General features: G+C 66.9%; 3 protein-coding genes across 3 annotated transcripts; 1 reads left to right on the top strand and 2 right to left on the bottom strand.

Annotated features, from left to right (window-relative positions):
* Positions 1–1,672: 1,672 nt before the first annotated feature.
* On the top strand, positions 1,673–4,224 carry JDV02_003926 (uncharacterized protein). The gene is made up of 6 exons (XM_047985098.1): positions 1,673–1,751; positions 1,855–2,189; positions 2,253–2,408; positions 2,474–2,852; positions 2,935–3,486; positions 3,547–4,224. The coding sequence occupies exons 2-6, from the start codon at positions 2,099–2,101 to the stop codon at positions 4,016–4,018; spliced, it is 1,650 nt and encodes a 549-aa protein (XP_047841075.1). The 5' UTR covers positions 1,673–1,751; positions 1,855–2,098; the 3' UTR covers positions 4,019–4,224.
* On the bottom strand, positions 4,041–6,705 carry JDV02_003927 (uncharacterized protein). Its single transcript, XM_047985099.1, has 2 exons — positions 5,428–6,705; positions 4,041–5,374 (listed from the first exon to the last, which is right to left on the bottom strand). The coding sequence occupies exons 1-2, from the start codon at positions 6,550–6,552 to the stop codon at positions 4,325–4,327; spliced, it is 2,175 nt and encodes a 724-aa protein (XP_047841076.1). The 5' UTR covers positions 6,553–6,705; the 3' UTR covers positions 4,041–4,324.
* Positions 6,706–7,288: 583 nt separating this feature from the next.
* Positions 7,289–8,646, bottom strand: JDV02_003928 (uncharacterized protein). Its single transcript, XM_047985100.1, has one exon. The coding sequence runs from the start codon at positions 8,455–8,457 to the stop codon at positions 7,393–7,395; it is 1,065 nt and encodes a 354-aa protein (XP_047841077.1). The 5' UTR covers positions 8,458–8,646; the 3' UTR covers positions 7,289–7,392.
* Positions 8,647–11,092: the final 2,446 nt, after the last annotated feature.

Raw genomic sequence — 11,092 nt, forward strand, 5'->3', positions numbered from 1 at the left:
CCGCTGGCGAGGCATGCACAGCAGCCGGCTAGCTGCGTGCACGGCGCTGTACGGCGCTCATTGCGCTGCCAGTAGCCTAGTATAGGCTGTAGGCTGGAGCGCTCTGCGGACACGTCGTGTAAGCGGCCGGTCGGGAAAACGCATAAGCGGTGCCATTGCGCGCCGCACAACTGAACCCCTTTAGCCGCCCCCAAGTCTCGGGCACTTGGCCGCTCAGCAGCGAGGCCGATTTGCTGCGGTGAGAGGACGGACTGCCACCAGTGATCTGTCGCCATGCGTTCAATCGCCATGCGGGATCGCCGCGTCCCCCCCACGGGATGCGGCACGGCAGCGGTGCCCCAGACACGTCAATCCATCGGCCGGGGACGATGTGCCACACACACACGCGGCATGCATGCTGCCAGCTGCAACCATGCCGGGATGGGATCCAGCGGCAGTCCACATCCCGTCTTCAAGGTTGGGGGCCGACGACCAACAGCGGGTGCCACCAACGACGACGGGCGCCACCAACAGACGTCTTGGATTTGCAGCGCACGCATCTGGTGTCGGTGTGCCCAGCCAGCGCCCAGCCAGTGCCCAGCCAGTGCCCAGCCAATGCCCAGCGCCAGTGGACCGCGGCGCCCAGCAGCTGGCCCACCGGCGTGCCACAGCGCACGCACGGAGCGCACGCTGGGCGCCACTGAACGTTTCTGCAGGCAATTCTGCTCTGTGCATCAGCCTCTGCCCCTCCAGCTGGAAAACACCACTGTGGGCTGCAGGGCCAACGTTGGCCGTTGCGCTGCCCCGCCTGTGGTACCCCAGCGCCCAACCCATGGCCTGGGCTAGGGTCGATGCTGGCAGATGATGCGAGATCCACCGCCCCGCGACCCCTGCTGTGTCTGCCCTGCGCTGCCTGCCCTGCCTGCGCTGCCTGCCCTGCACGTCCCACATTTCACACTTGCATGATCCATGATCTCTGACCCATCATCATGCGTGAGCCGTGCCCGGGCCAGTTCGCGCCGCCCACACGGGTCTGCTCCCGTTCCCGCTCCTGCACCGGATGACTGGCTGCCTGCCTGCCCTGCTCCTGCAGACATGACAGACAGGCGGGCAGAGGTGGTCCCGCCCGTCAACTGACTGACAGACAGACAGAGACAGACAGACCAACAAGACAAACAACGACGTCCTCATGCGGCAGCCCCCAGGCCCAACAACACACGACACGCCGCTCCCTGTCCCTCCTCCGCGGAATCTCCCGTTCCTCATCCCTCCTCACCCGCCGAGGTCGCCTCCAGCGCGCACCCTTCGAGCGAGCGACAATGCCCCGGCGCTGCCCACCGCAGCCCACCGCTGCCCACCGCACGCGCAGCCGGTCCGGCCTCGCTGCGCCAGAGTTCGTCGCCGTTCCCCACGGGCAGCGGGGAGGGAGCGGAGCGTTGGTTCCAAACATGGCCTCGGCCAGCCAGCCAGCCCTGCCAGGCCATGCCGTGTCTGCCGTACCCATTCCACACATGCCATGCCATTGCCGCCATGCCCTGGCCTGCGCAGACGTGCAATGAATCTTGTACGTAGTTTGTAAGCATCCATGCTATACAAAAAAAAAAAGAATGTTGTATGTATGTGTGGTATATAGCTGTGTGCACGGCCGCCTCCCCTCCGCCGTGTGCAAACGACCGGCAAGACGAACGCGAGAGAGAAAAAAAAAGAGACACACACACAAGACCCTGCAGCCGCTGCTCGGCGCACTTCCGGCCGCGCAGGCCCATCTCATCGTTCGTGCCGTTCCCGCTGCCTCTGCCCAAGTGCATTTCCCGCTCCACTACCTTGTTGCAACGGCCGCGTCCATTGGGCCGCCCGGCAGCTAACGCAGGTCAGGGTCGCAACGTGATTTATTACTGGCGTTGCCTTGGGGGTTTCCTCGCTTCGAGAGCCGTTCTATCTGGCGTCGCCTCGCCTCGTGTTTTGCCCCAGCGGTGCGACCGTCGTCCGTCCGTCCATCTACCTCTGCCGCGGCCGTCTCCCGCCGCTCTCCTCCTCCGCCTCCTCCTCCTCATCCGTCCATCTCTGTACCTCCTCATCGCATCGTCCGCATCGTCCGCATCGTCCGTCGTCCGCCGCCATGGCCGGCCTCACCATCTGGCGGCACCTGCCCGGCAGGGCGCTGCTCTTCATCATCAACCTCGTCGCCGCCACGGCGCTCATCTTTGAGGGTACGTCGACGGCGCGTTCCCCAGACCCAGACCGTTGACGCGGCCGATGCTCACGCCGCGCAGGCTACAACCAGGGCGTCTACGGCACCGTCAGCGCCACGCCCGGCTTCATCGCCATGGCCGGCATAGGCCACGACGACGTCGTCACCGACTCGACCAAGCAGGGCGGCCTCGCCGCTGCCTACTACTTTGGCGCCATGTGGGCGTGCTTTGTCGGCGGTGAGTATTCTTCCCTCCGCTCTAATGGTTCCCACGCTCGGTTTCCTCGTGCTCATCCGCCTCAGGCTGGGTCGGCGACAAAATCGGCCGCAAGCGCGGCACCCTCATCGGCACCCTCTTCGGCATCCTCGGCGCCGCCCTCCAGGCCGCGAGCCAAAACGCCAACATGTTCATCTGCGCGCGCGTCATCGCCGGCATCGGCATCGGCTTCATGAACGCCATCATCCTGCCCTGGGTCAGCGAGCTGTCGCGCTCCCACGACCGCGGCTCCAGCTTCTCGCTCGTCTTCGTCGCAAACTACCTCGGCATCGTCATCTCGTACTGGATCAACTTTGGCATCCGCGACACGGGCTTCGAGTTTCGCTGGCGCTTCCCCCTCGGCTGGATGGTCATTCCGCTGCTCATTGTCGACGCCGCCATTCCGTTTCTGCCCGAGTCGCCACGGTGAGTCTCCCTCCCCTCCCCACGCGCAATTCATGCGCACCTCACGTGGTCACCGTCATGCGAACACATCTGACGGCACCAGCTGGCTCATCGCCAACGGCCGCCGCGGCGACGCCATCGACATCCTGTGCAAGCTCCGCGGCGACGTGTCGCCCGAGGACCCGCTCGTCAAGCGCGAGGTGGACGAGATCGACGCCATGGTCGAGGCCACGCACCAGCGCCGCAACAACCTCGTCAACATCACGCTCGGCGGCCGCTACTCGGGCAAGCTGCACCTGGGCCGGCGCGCCCTCATGGGCTTCGCGCTGCAGTGGATCCAGCAGTGGTCCGGCATCCTCGCCATCGTCGGCTGGGCCGGCGTGCTCTTCAAGCTCGCCGGCTTCGACGCCTTCAAGTCGCTCTGGCTGTCGGGCCTCGTCAACACCGTCGGCGTCCCCGGCACCGCCGCCGCCGCCCTCGTCATCGACCGCATGGGCCGCGTCAAGAGCCTCCTCACCTCCTTCATCATCCAGGCCGTCTGCCTCTTCCTCGTCGCCGCCCTCATCAAGACGAGCGAGGACGCCGCCGCCACGGACCCGGACAAGTCGTCGCGCCTCGGCACCGCCGCCGCCTCGTTTGTCTTCATCTACACATGGTGCGTCCGAACAGCCCGTGACGCACAACATCATGCAATGTCGTACTGACAGACTCTCAGGTTCTTCACCATGTTCAACATCATCCCCGTGTGGATCTACGGCACCGAAATCTGGCCGCAGGAGATCCGCGCCAAGGGCTACAGCTTCACCATCTTCGGCTGGGCCACGGGCTGCGGCATGACGCAGTTCCTCATCCCCATCATGCTCGACAGGCTCGGCTACGGCACCTACCTCTTCTTCGGCGCCGTCAACTTCGTCGTCCTCCCCATCATCTGGCTCTTCTACCCCGAGGTCGCCGGTCGCTCCCTCGAGGAGGTCTCGCTGCTCTTCACCAGCGACAGCCCCCTCGTCGGCAAGAACATGGCCGAGTACCGCCGCCGCATCGACGAGGCCGGCGGGAACGTCGCCGTCGCCGCCCGCCGCCTGCTCGACGAGGTCGACGGCCGCGCCCACGCCACGGGCAGCACCGCCTCCAACGAGAGCGTGGGCAAGCGGGGGGGACACGTCGACGAGGAGCTCGTTCACTCATGAGCAGGGTATCCGTTACGTACATCCCGCCGTTGCCTGTTGAATGGAAAAAGAGTGCTCTGTTTCAACGTCCGACCCCGTGATCAACTTGAAAGAGTGCTTCTTTTACCGTCCGAACCCTGTAATGTAACCAAGCATAAAAAGTGCTTTCCTTTTTTTTAAACCTTGTACAACCGTGGACCAAGGATGAAACATTGCTTCGTTTACCGTCCAACCCCGTCCAACCCGTGACCAACCGTTAAAAAGACCGCGCCGTCCAAACCACACGTCAGGCAAACCACGTCACGCAAACCACGCCGGGCAACCCCCCTAGACCTGCGCGTTCCACGTCTGCCCAAACTCAAAACTCCAGTTCAGCTCGCCCAGCATCTCCGCAGGCACCTGAAAGGACCAGCCGTCGGCCATTTCGGGCCCGCCCATGTGCGGGTACGAGCCCGCGGCCACGGCCTGGGGCGGGGCCAGCGGCCGGCGGTTGGGCGGCATGGCCACGGGGCCGGCGGCGGAGGCGTTGGCGGCGGCGTTGGCGGCGGCGGCCTGGCGCTGCGAGACCATAAACTCGTCGATGCGCGCGACCTGGGAGCGCAGCCGCTCGCTCGCGCTGGCCGAGTGGTGGACCGCCTCGAGGCTCTCGAGCAGCTGCGCCAGCGACAGCATGATGTCGCGCACCTGGCTGTAGTCGGCCTCGCTGAGCGGCTCCTCGAAGACGGACCCCAGGAAGGCGCCGATGCCGCCGAGGTGGTGCAGCAGCGGTGTGCTGATGGCGACGAGGTAGCTGACGGGCACGGAGACGAAGGCGTCGACCACCTCCCTGACGATCTGGCACCGCTCGCCGATGCTGGCCCCGCCGGCCGCGAACAGCACCATGCGCACCAGCTGCAGGCTGCCGGTGATGTTGGCGGCCTGGTACCCGAAGAGGTCCTTTTTGACATTGTACGTGAGCTGCGGCGTCTCCTTGAAGCACGCCGGCAGGTTGAGGTACATTTGCAGGACGCTGTCGCGGACCGACGCCTCGGTCACGCTCGTCGACTTGTCCTCGAAGATCTCGTGCAGAAACGACTGGCGCCGCGAGCGGTTGCTGTGGTACCGGAAGCGCGTCAGGGCGTGCTCCAGCACCCGGTAGAGGTCCGTGATGAAGTTCCACCCGGACAGCCAGCAGTCGGAACGCACCGTCAGGGCCCGGCGCGTCGACGTGGAGCTGACCGAGTTGGGGCTGTGGTCGGCGTCGGGCACGCTGCCGTCCTCGATGAGCTCGTCGTCGACCTCCATCGGGTACGCCACGTTGGACAGCTGCTCGCGCGACCGGATGATGCCTCCCCACACGACCGACGTGTAGATGTCGAGCGTGTAGATGGACCAAAACTGGACCGCGGTTAGCACTCATGTTGGGGAAGAGCACGGATCAGAGTACGCACCAGCCGCCTCCGCTCCTCCTTTTCGATGACGCCGATGCCGGCCGGCCAGTTGGACTCGTCGTGCAGGGCGTCCATGGCGACGAGGGTGTGGTAGGTGCCGAGGTGCTGGTGCATGTCCCGTATGCGGCTGTTCTGGATGGCGGTGATGGCGAGGATGGCGTGGGCGCGCAGGACGTTGAGGCTCGAGTCCGGGCTGATGTCGATGAGCTGGCGCTTGGCCTCGGCGTAGAAGACGTCCGGGGGCGGGTCGCGCAGCGAGTCGAGGTCCCAGCGCGGGTTGGTGACGGAGCCGTCGCGGATGCGGCTGCTGACGAGGGCGCAGACGGCCATGGTGTTGGCGAAGAGCGGGCGGCTGGTGAGGTAGTCGGCGCGGGAGATGCGCCGCGTGAACGAGGGCTGGTGGAAGAAGCAGAAGATGGGGTAGACGAGCTCAAAGTAGAGCTCGACGAGGTCGACGATGACGGCCTGGGAGGCGATGCGCGGCGCCTCCCAGACGTCGTGCTGCTGCGGACGGGCAAAGGCCGCCGCGGCCGCGTGGTGGTTGGGCCCGCGGTAGGGGACCGAGACGGGACGCGAGCCGCCGCCCGCCGCGGAGCCGACCGAGTTGGGCGTCGTCGAGGGCGGCGTCGGCCCGGAGGCGGGACGGGGGATCGGCTCGTCGGGGCCGCCTCCTCCTGAGCCTCCCATTCCTCCTCCGCCTCCTCCGCCTCCGCCTCCACGCGCCGGGCCGCCGCCGGGGCCGCTCGAGGACGCCGTCGACGATCGAGGCTGGACGCCCCGCCGGCGAGGCTTCCGGTGATAGGTGCAGGGCTGCTCAAAGTCGCGGCAGTTGGCGCACGAGACGCCGTCGCCCGAGGGCCGGCAGCGGATGCTGCGCTGGTGGCAGTAGTCGCAGGCCTGGGTGACGCGCCGCTGCTTGGGCTTGGACGAGGCGACGGGCGAGACGGCCGAGTGGTGGCCCGCCGCCGCGCCGGCACCCGCGCCGGTGCCGTGGCCGTTGACGTTGGTCGCGCCGCTCTCGGTGCCGTCGTTGGTGATGGCGATGCCGGCGACCCGCGGGCCCGCCGTTGCCGCGGCAGTCGTCGACCGCCCCGGCGGCGGTGCCGCTGCGCCGCCCGTGTCCATGGTATCGTCCTGTCGATCGAGCTCAGTCTGCCGGTCCGGTCCAGGGATGCTGCCCGGTCATTCACGCATTCATCCAGGGCCAAGAGGGCGGGACGCTGCTGCTGCGGGTTCTCTGCCGTTTAGGCGACGACGAGTCGAGGGCACAGTCTGGCCCCCGTAGCTTGGGTGTGGGCGGCGGCCGGCGGCGGAGGGGACGGACCCTGGGCCCTTTTTGGTCCTGGAGACTCGTGACCGGCGACAGATGCGGAGAGGGGGGAAAGGGGGGGGGGGGTCCTTGACAGCTGCCCTCTTCGCTTTGTTGGCTGCGTACCGCCAGGGTCGCATTCGGGGTCGGCCAAGGTTTGGGAAGAAGGATTCGCGCGCGCACGCAAGACGTGGACGGGGTTGGCACTGTGCGGCGCGCGCGGCGGGTGCGGGGCGAACACGGCGCGGCCACAGTGCACGCACGGCCCCTACTCTGAGACTCTTTGGGCCCTCCTCCGATCGGGACGCCGAGTTTGACAGATGCGGCTGTCAACGGTCCACCAACGGGGGCGGTGGCTCTTCAGCTCCTGTCTCATGCGCATGTCACGTCCAATCTCTCGGGCTCACAACCAGCCACGCACGCACTCCTCTCACCTTCACACGCACCCTCACTCGCTCCTTGGTCATTCATCACGTCGCCGCCGCTTCATTGCAGTTGCCGTGACACCCGGCATCAGCCGCCTTCACCGCCATCGGTTTCGCCACCACGGTCCGATCATAAAGTCATTATCGCTACAAAGTTACAGATGCACCCGCTGCCGGCCACGCGGTGGGGATAGGCAAGTATGTATGTACATGGGACGCGGTCCCGATGGCTCACGCCTGCTGCTGGCTCCGCTCCATCTCAAACAGCTGCGGCAGCAGCTCGCCCAGGCAGTCGTCCAGCCCCCGCCAGCGGATGCCGAGGACGCGCTCCGTGTCGCTGGCGTCGACGCCAAAGTGCGTGTGGCTCTCGCGGCGGCCGGGCTCGCCCACGGGGATGCGGTCGGCAAACTTGGTGGCGACGCGGCGGCCGACGTCGGCCAGCTCCTGGTTGCAGTAGACGCCCTGGCCCAGCAGGAAGCGCGCGCCGCCGGCCTCGGGCACCCGCAGGGCCCGGACGTGCGCGTCGGCCACGTCGCGGACGTCGACCCACACGGGCGCCTTGGTCGGCGGCACGGGCGCGTCCCTGCCGGGCGACACGGCGGCCCACACGAGGAGGTTGCTCGTGTTGAGCCCGTCGATGGAGCGCGGGCGCGCGCCGGGCAGGAAGGCCCCGAACACCATGCCGGGGCACAGGCTGACGAGGTCGAAGCCCGGGCGGTCCTCGTCGACGAAGCGCCACGCCGCCTTCTCGGCCGCCGTCTTGCTGGCCCGGTACGCCGTGGGCGCGTTGGCCGCCCGCACGCCGTCCTCGTACGTCAGGGGGCTCCAGTCGCGCGCCGTGTACGTCCTGCCCGGCGAGGGCCCCGCGGCGGCGTCGTAGATGCAGGCGAAGCTGTTGGTGTGGACGACGCGGGCCACGCTCTTGATCTGGGCGGCGGCCTCGAGGACGGCCGTGGCGCCGCGCACCGAGGGCACCATGAGGTCGTGCTCAAAGTCGGTGGCGTTGTAGTGGAAGGGCGCGGCCAGGTGCAGGACGGCGCTCGGCGAGAGCGAGCCCAGGGCCGCGAGGTAGCTCTGCGCCGAGGTGATGTCCTCGACGACCACCGTGGACAGGTTGGGGTGCGCGCCGTGCGTCTCGGCGACGGCGCGGCCCTTGGAGGCGGACCGGACGGTGCCGACGACGCGGTAGCCGGCGGCGAGGAGGGCGGCGACGCAGTGCTGCGCGATGAAGCCGTTGGCGCCGGTGACGACGACCGTGGCCGGCGGCTCGATGGGCGATGCAATCTTGGACGGCATGGTGAGTAGTTGGTCGGTCGGCTGTGTGTTTCCTCCGTCTGTGTGTGTGTGTGTGTCGTCGGTCACACGTGGCGGGTTGGCGTGCCTTTGTACGAGTTCCCTGCGGCCAGGATCCCCAAGGCGTCTCACACGATGCGCCGCTTCAGATGTCCTGTATTGCACCCAGCCGGCCGGAAGTAGGACAGGATGAGGAGACTCGATCGGACAGGACGCGCGGAGGAGGGCGGCGGCCGTTGAAAAAGGGGGCACACGGAGCGCGAGGCGAGCCCGGCGCAAATGCGTCTGCCTGCCTGGCCGCCCGGATTCTCTCATCCGCGGGCGGCATCTACTACACTACTCACTCCCCGGGGGAGAGCTTGATCGCATAGACACCCACCCCAGGGAGCCCATTGCGATTTGCGACTAGTCGACCGGACGGGCAAGACAAGGGGAACTTTGCAACGAGCCGGGGAGCAGGCCCCGTCGGGTGGGCTGCTCGCCTCGTTCGTTTGTCGTCGTAGAGCGGTCCATTATGCCAACTAATGGGCATCCGCGCCGCCGCCGTCTCGCGCCGCCCGCTGGGGCAGCCCGCGGGCCGTCCACGTCCACCAGCACCACCTATACTTCCCAAGATAGACCCGACCCGCCAGGCATCGCGCGGCCCGTCCGCCAGCGAGCGCAGGCGACTTCCCAGAGCGGCGGCGGCCGTCGAGTCTCCGGCCACACACATCACAGCGGCATCATGGCATCGCATCGCATCGCATCGCATCCAATCCGAACATGGTCCGTCCGTCCGTCTCTCTTGACCTGCCCTTTCCCCGTCAGTGCCCCGAGAGCGCCGTGCGTGCCCCGTGTGCTTCGACGACGGCCAACGGCCGACTGCAGCCGTCGCAAAAGGGGCTGAGGACGCGATGGCCGGGCTTCCCCTCTTCCGTGCTCGTGCCCCCTCGTGTCGTTTTTGTCGTGTGCGTGTGCGTGTGCCGTGGGCAGCAGGTCGCGCAAGGCTTCTCGAAGCAGTCGGCCGCCGCCGCACCGCAGTGTGTGGCGGCTGCGTCTGGGGCGGCCTACTGTACTGCCCTATGCACCAATTCGTGTAGGGCGGCGTGGGGGGTCCACGCTTCCATTCCGAGCAGCGCCCACGGCACGGGGGAGGCTCAGGTGCCAGCCAGCCCGGCATGCCATGGCCAAGGTAGTGGACGCGGGTGCGAGTCGACAGGCAAATCGGAACCGCGGGCGGGCGACGCAAGAAGACGCAACGCGGTGCGACGCTGCGGACACGATTCCTCCCGGTGGGCATTTTCCAATCTTTTTGGTGCAGCCGGGGCCCGTGATCCAGGGTTCCCGGTCTACGGGGCCTGGCCTGGCCTGGCCGGCGGGCTGGCTGGCAAGCGTCGATGCGCCGCGTCGGATCGGAGACGGACGGGGCTTAGGTTATTCAGTGCGTGCAAAGTGCGAAAGTGCAGCACGTCGCCTACAGTGTAGGTGGTTAGCGGCGCCACTCTGCCCGTTGTGGGGGGGGCTGAGCTTGTGGACGGGACGGGAGGCTCTGCGTCGCAATTCGATTCTCCATGCTCCCCCTCCCACCGGACCCCGCGACGCGACGGGCTACCCTATGCGTGTGCGCGGAGACCGCCGAACTGAACACTGCTAGACGTTCCGTGGCATGGCGATGCAATGTCGTCTCCGTGGAGACACGCTCGCGGCAGCGCAAACGCACGCATGAATCCGGCGCAGCGAACGCAACGAGGGTCGTCCTGGCAGCTCGCCGAGACCCCCATCGCTTAGGTTAGTACTAGGTTAGGGACCCTGGGGGCATGAATCTCTCTCTCTCTTTTTTTTTTGCGACGCTGCCAATCGCTGGGCGCCAGCTCGATCGCCCCCGAGAGCCGCCGCCAGTCCACCCATCTCTGTTATTATTGGCGACCCAGCTGGACGGCATCAGCAGGCGAATCGGGGCGCGGGGGGCTGCCCGGACAGGCATCCTGCCGTGGGCTTGCTTGCGGTGGAGCGCGGGGGCCACCACTGGGCATCGCCTGGGATGTGTGCCTCCGCCTCCCGCTACCTTCGTAGGTACGTATTACTAAGGTAGGGTACCTGTACTGTAGGCACTCATGCACTGTAGGGTCTGCGGCGGCCGTCAGGGTGTCGTGTCGTCGTTTCAAGGTCCCGATATCCAGATGCGCGGCCCATGACAGGTGACAGCCGATCGCCAATGTCTCAGCCCCATCTGGTGTCTGGGTGCCGCCGCAGCATGCATTGTCCAATGGAGGCCGACAGACGTCTCGCGTGGCGGAGGGTGGGCGCGTCGCACACGGGTTCACGAGACAAAGAGACGGACGGAGCGACGACACAGCGTCGATGCCCGTCCGAGACCCTCATCGGCAGCGGGCTTTAGGACGGGATCGAGAACCCCGCGGTGGTCTTGCGCCCAGCACCTCGAAACGCTCACACGTCGTGCCGTACGAGTAGGAAGAAATACATGTACGCAGCGGCGGTCCAAGAGCTGCCCTCCGCATGCTCTGAGACACGTACCAGCCGGGGAGGCCCCGGTATCAGATCATGCCGGTTGCCGCTGGTGCATCTGTCCGCGCTGGCGTGCGTGGCCGGCTTGATGAGTCTGCGGCGCTGCTGCTGCTGCTGCTGCTGCTGCTGCTGC

Source organism: Purpureocillium takamizusanense, chromosome 3 (genome assembly GCF_022605165.1).
Source record: "Purpureocillium takamizusanense chromosome 3, complete sequence".
Taxonomy (NCBI): Eukaryota; Fungi; Ascomycota; class Sordariomycetes; order Hypocreales; family Ophiocordycipitaceae; genus Purpureocillium; species Purpureocillium takamizusanense.

What these genes read in the sequence shown, in the direction of transcription:
- JDV02_003927 (XM_047985099.1), bottom strand. Translation starts at nt 6,552, where the DNA reads ATGGACACGGGCGGCGCAGCGGCACCGCCGCCGGGGCGGTCGACGACT. An exon ending in AGGAGGAGCGGAGGCGGCTG is followed by an intron (nt 5,375 to 5,427) that starts GTGCGTACTCTG and finishes ACCGCGGTCCAG; the next exon opens with TTTTGGTCCATCTACACGCT.
- JDV02_003926 (XM_047985098.1), top strand. Translation starts at nt 2,099, where the DNA reads ATGGCCGGCCTCACCATCTGGCGGCACCTGCCCGGCAGGGCGCTGCTC. An exon ending in CACGGCGCTCATCTTTGAGG is followed by an intron (nt 2,190 to 2,252) that starts GTACGTCGACGG and finishes CACGCCGCGCAG; the next exon opens with GCTACAACCAGGGCGTCTAC. An exon ending in GTGGGCGTGCTTTGTCGGCG is followed by an intron (nt 2,409 to 2,473) that starts GTGAGTATTCTT and finishes CATCCGCCTCAG; the next exon opens with GCTGGGTCGGCGACAAAATC.
- JDV02_003928 (XM_047985100.1), bottom strand. Translation starts at nt 8,457, where the DNA reads ATGCCGTCCAAGATTGCATCGCCCATCGAGCCGCCGGCCACGGTCGTC.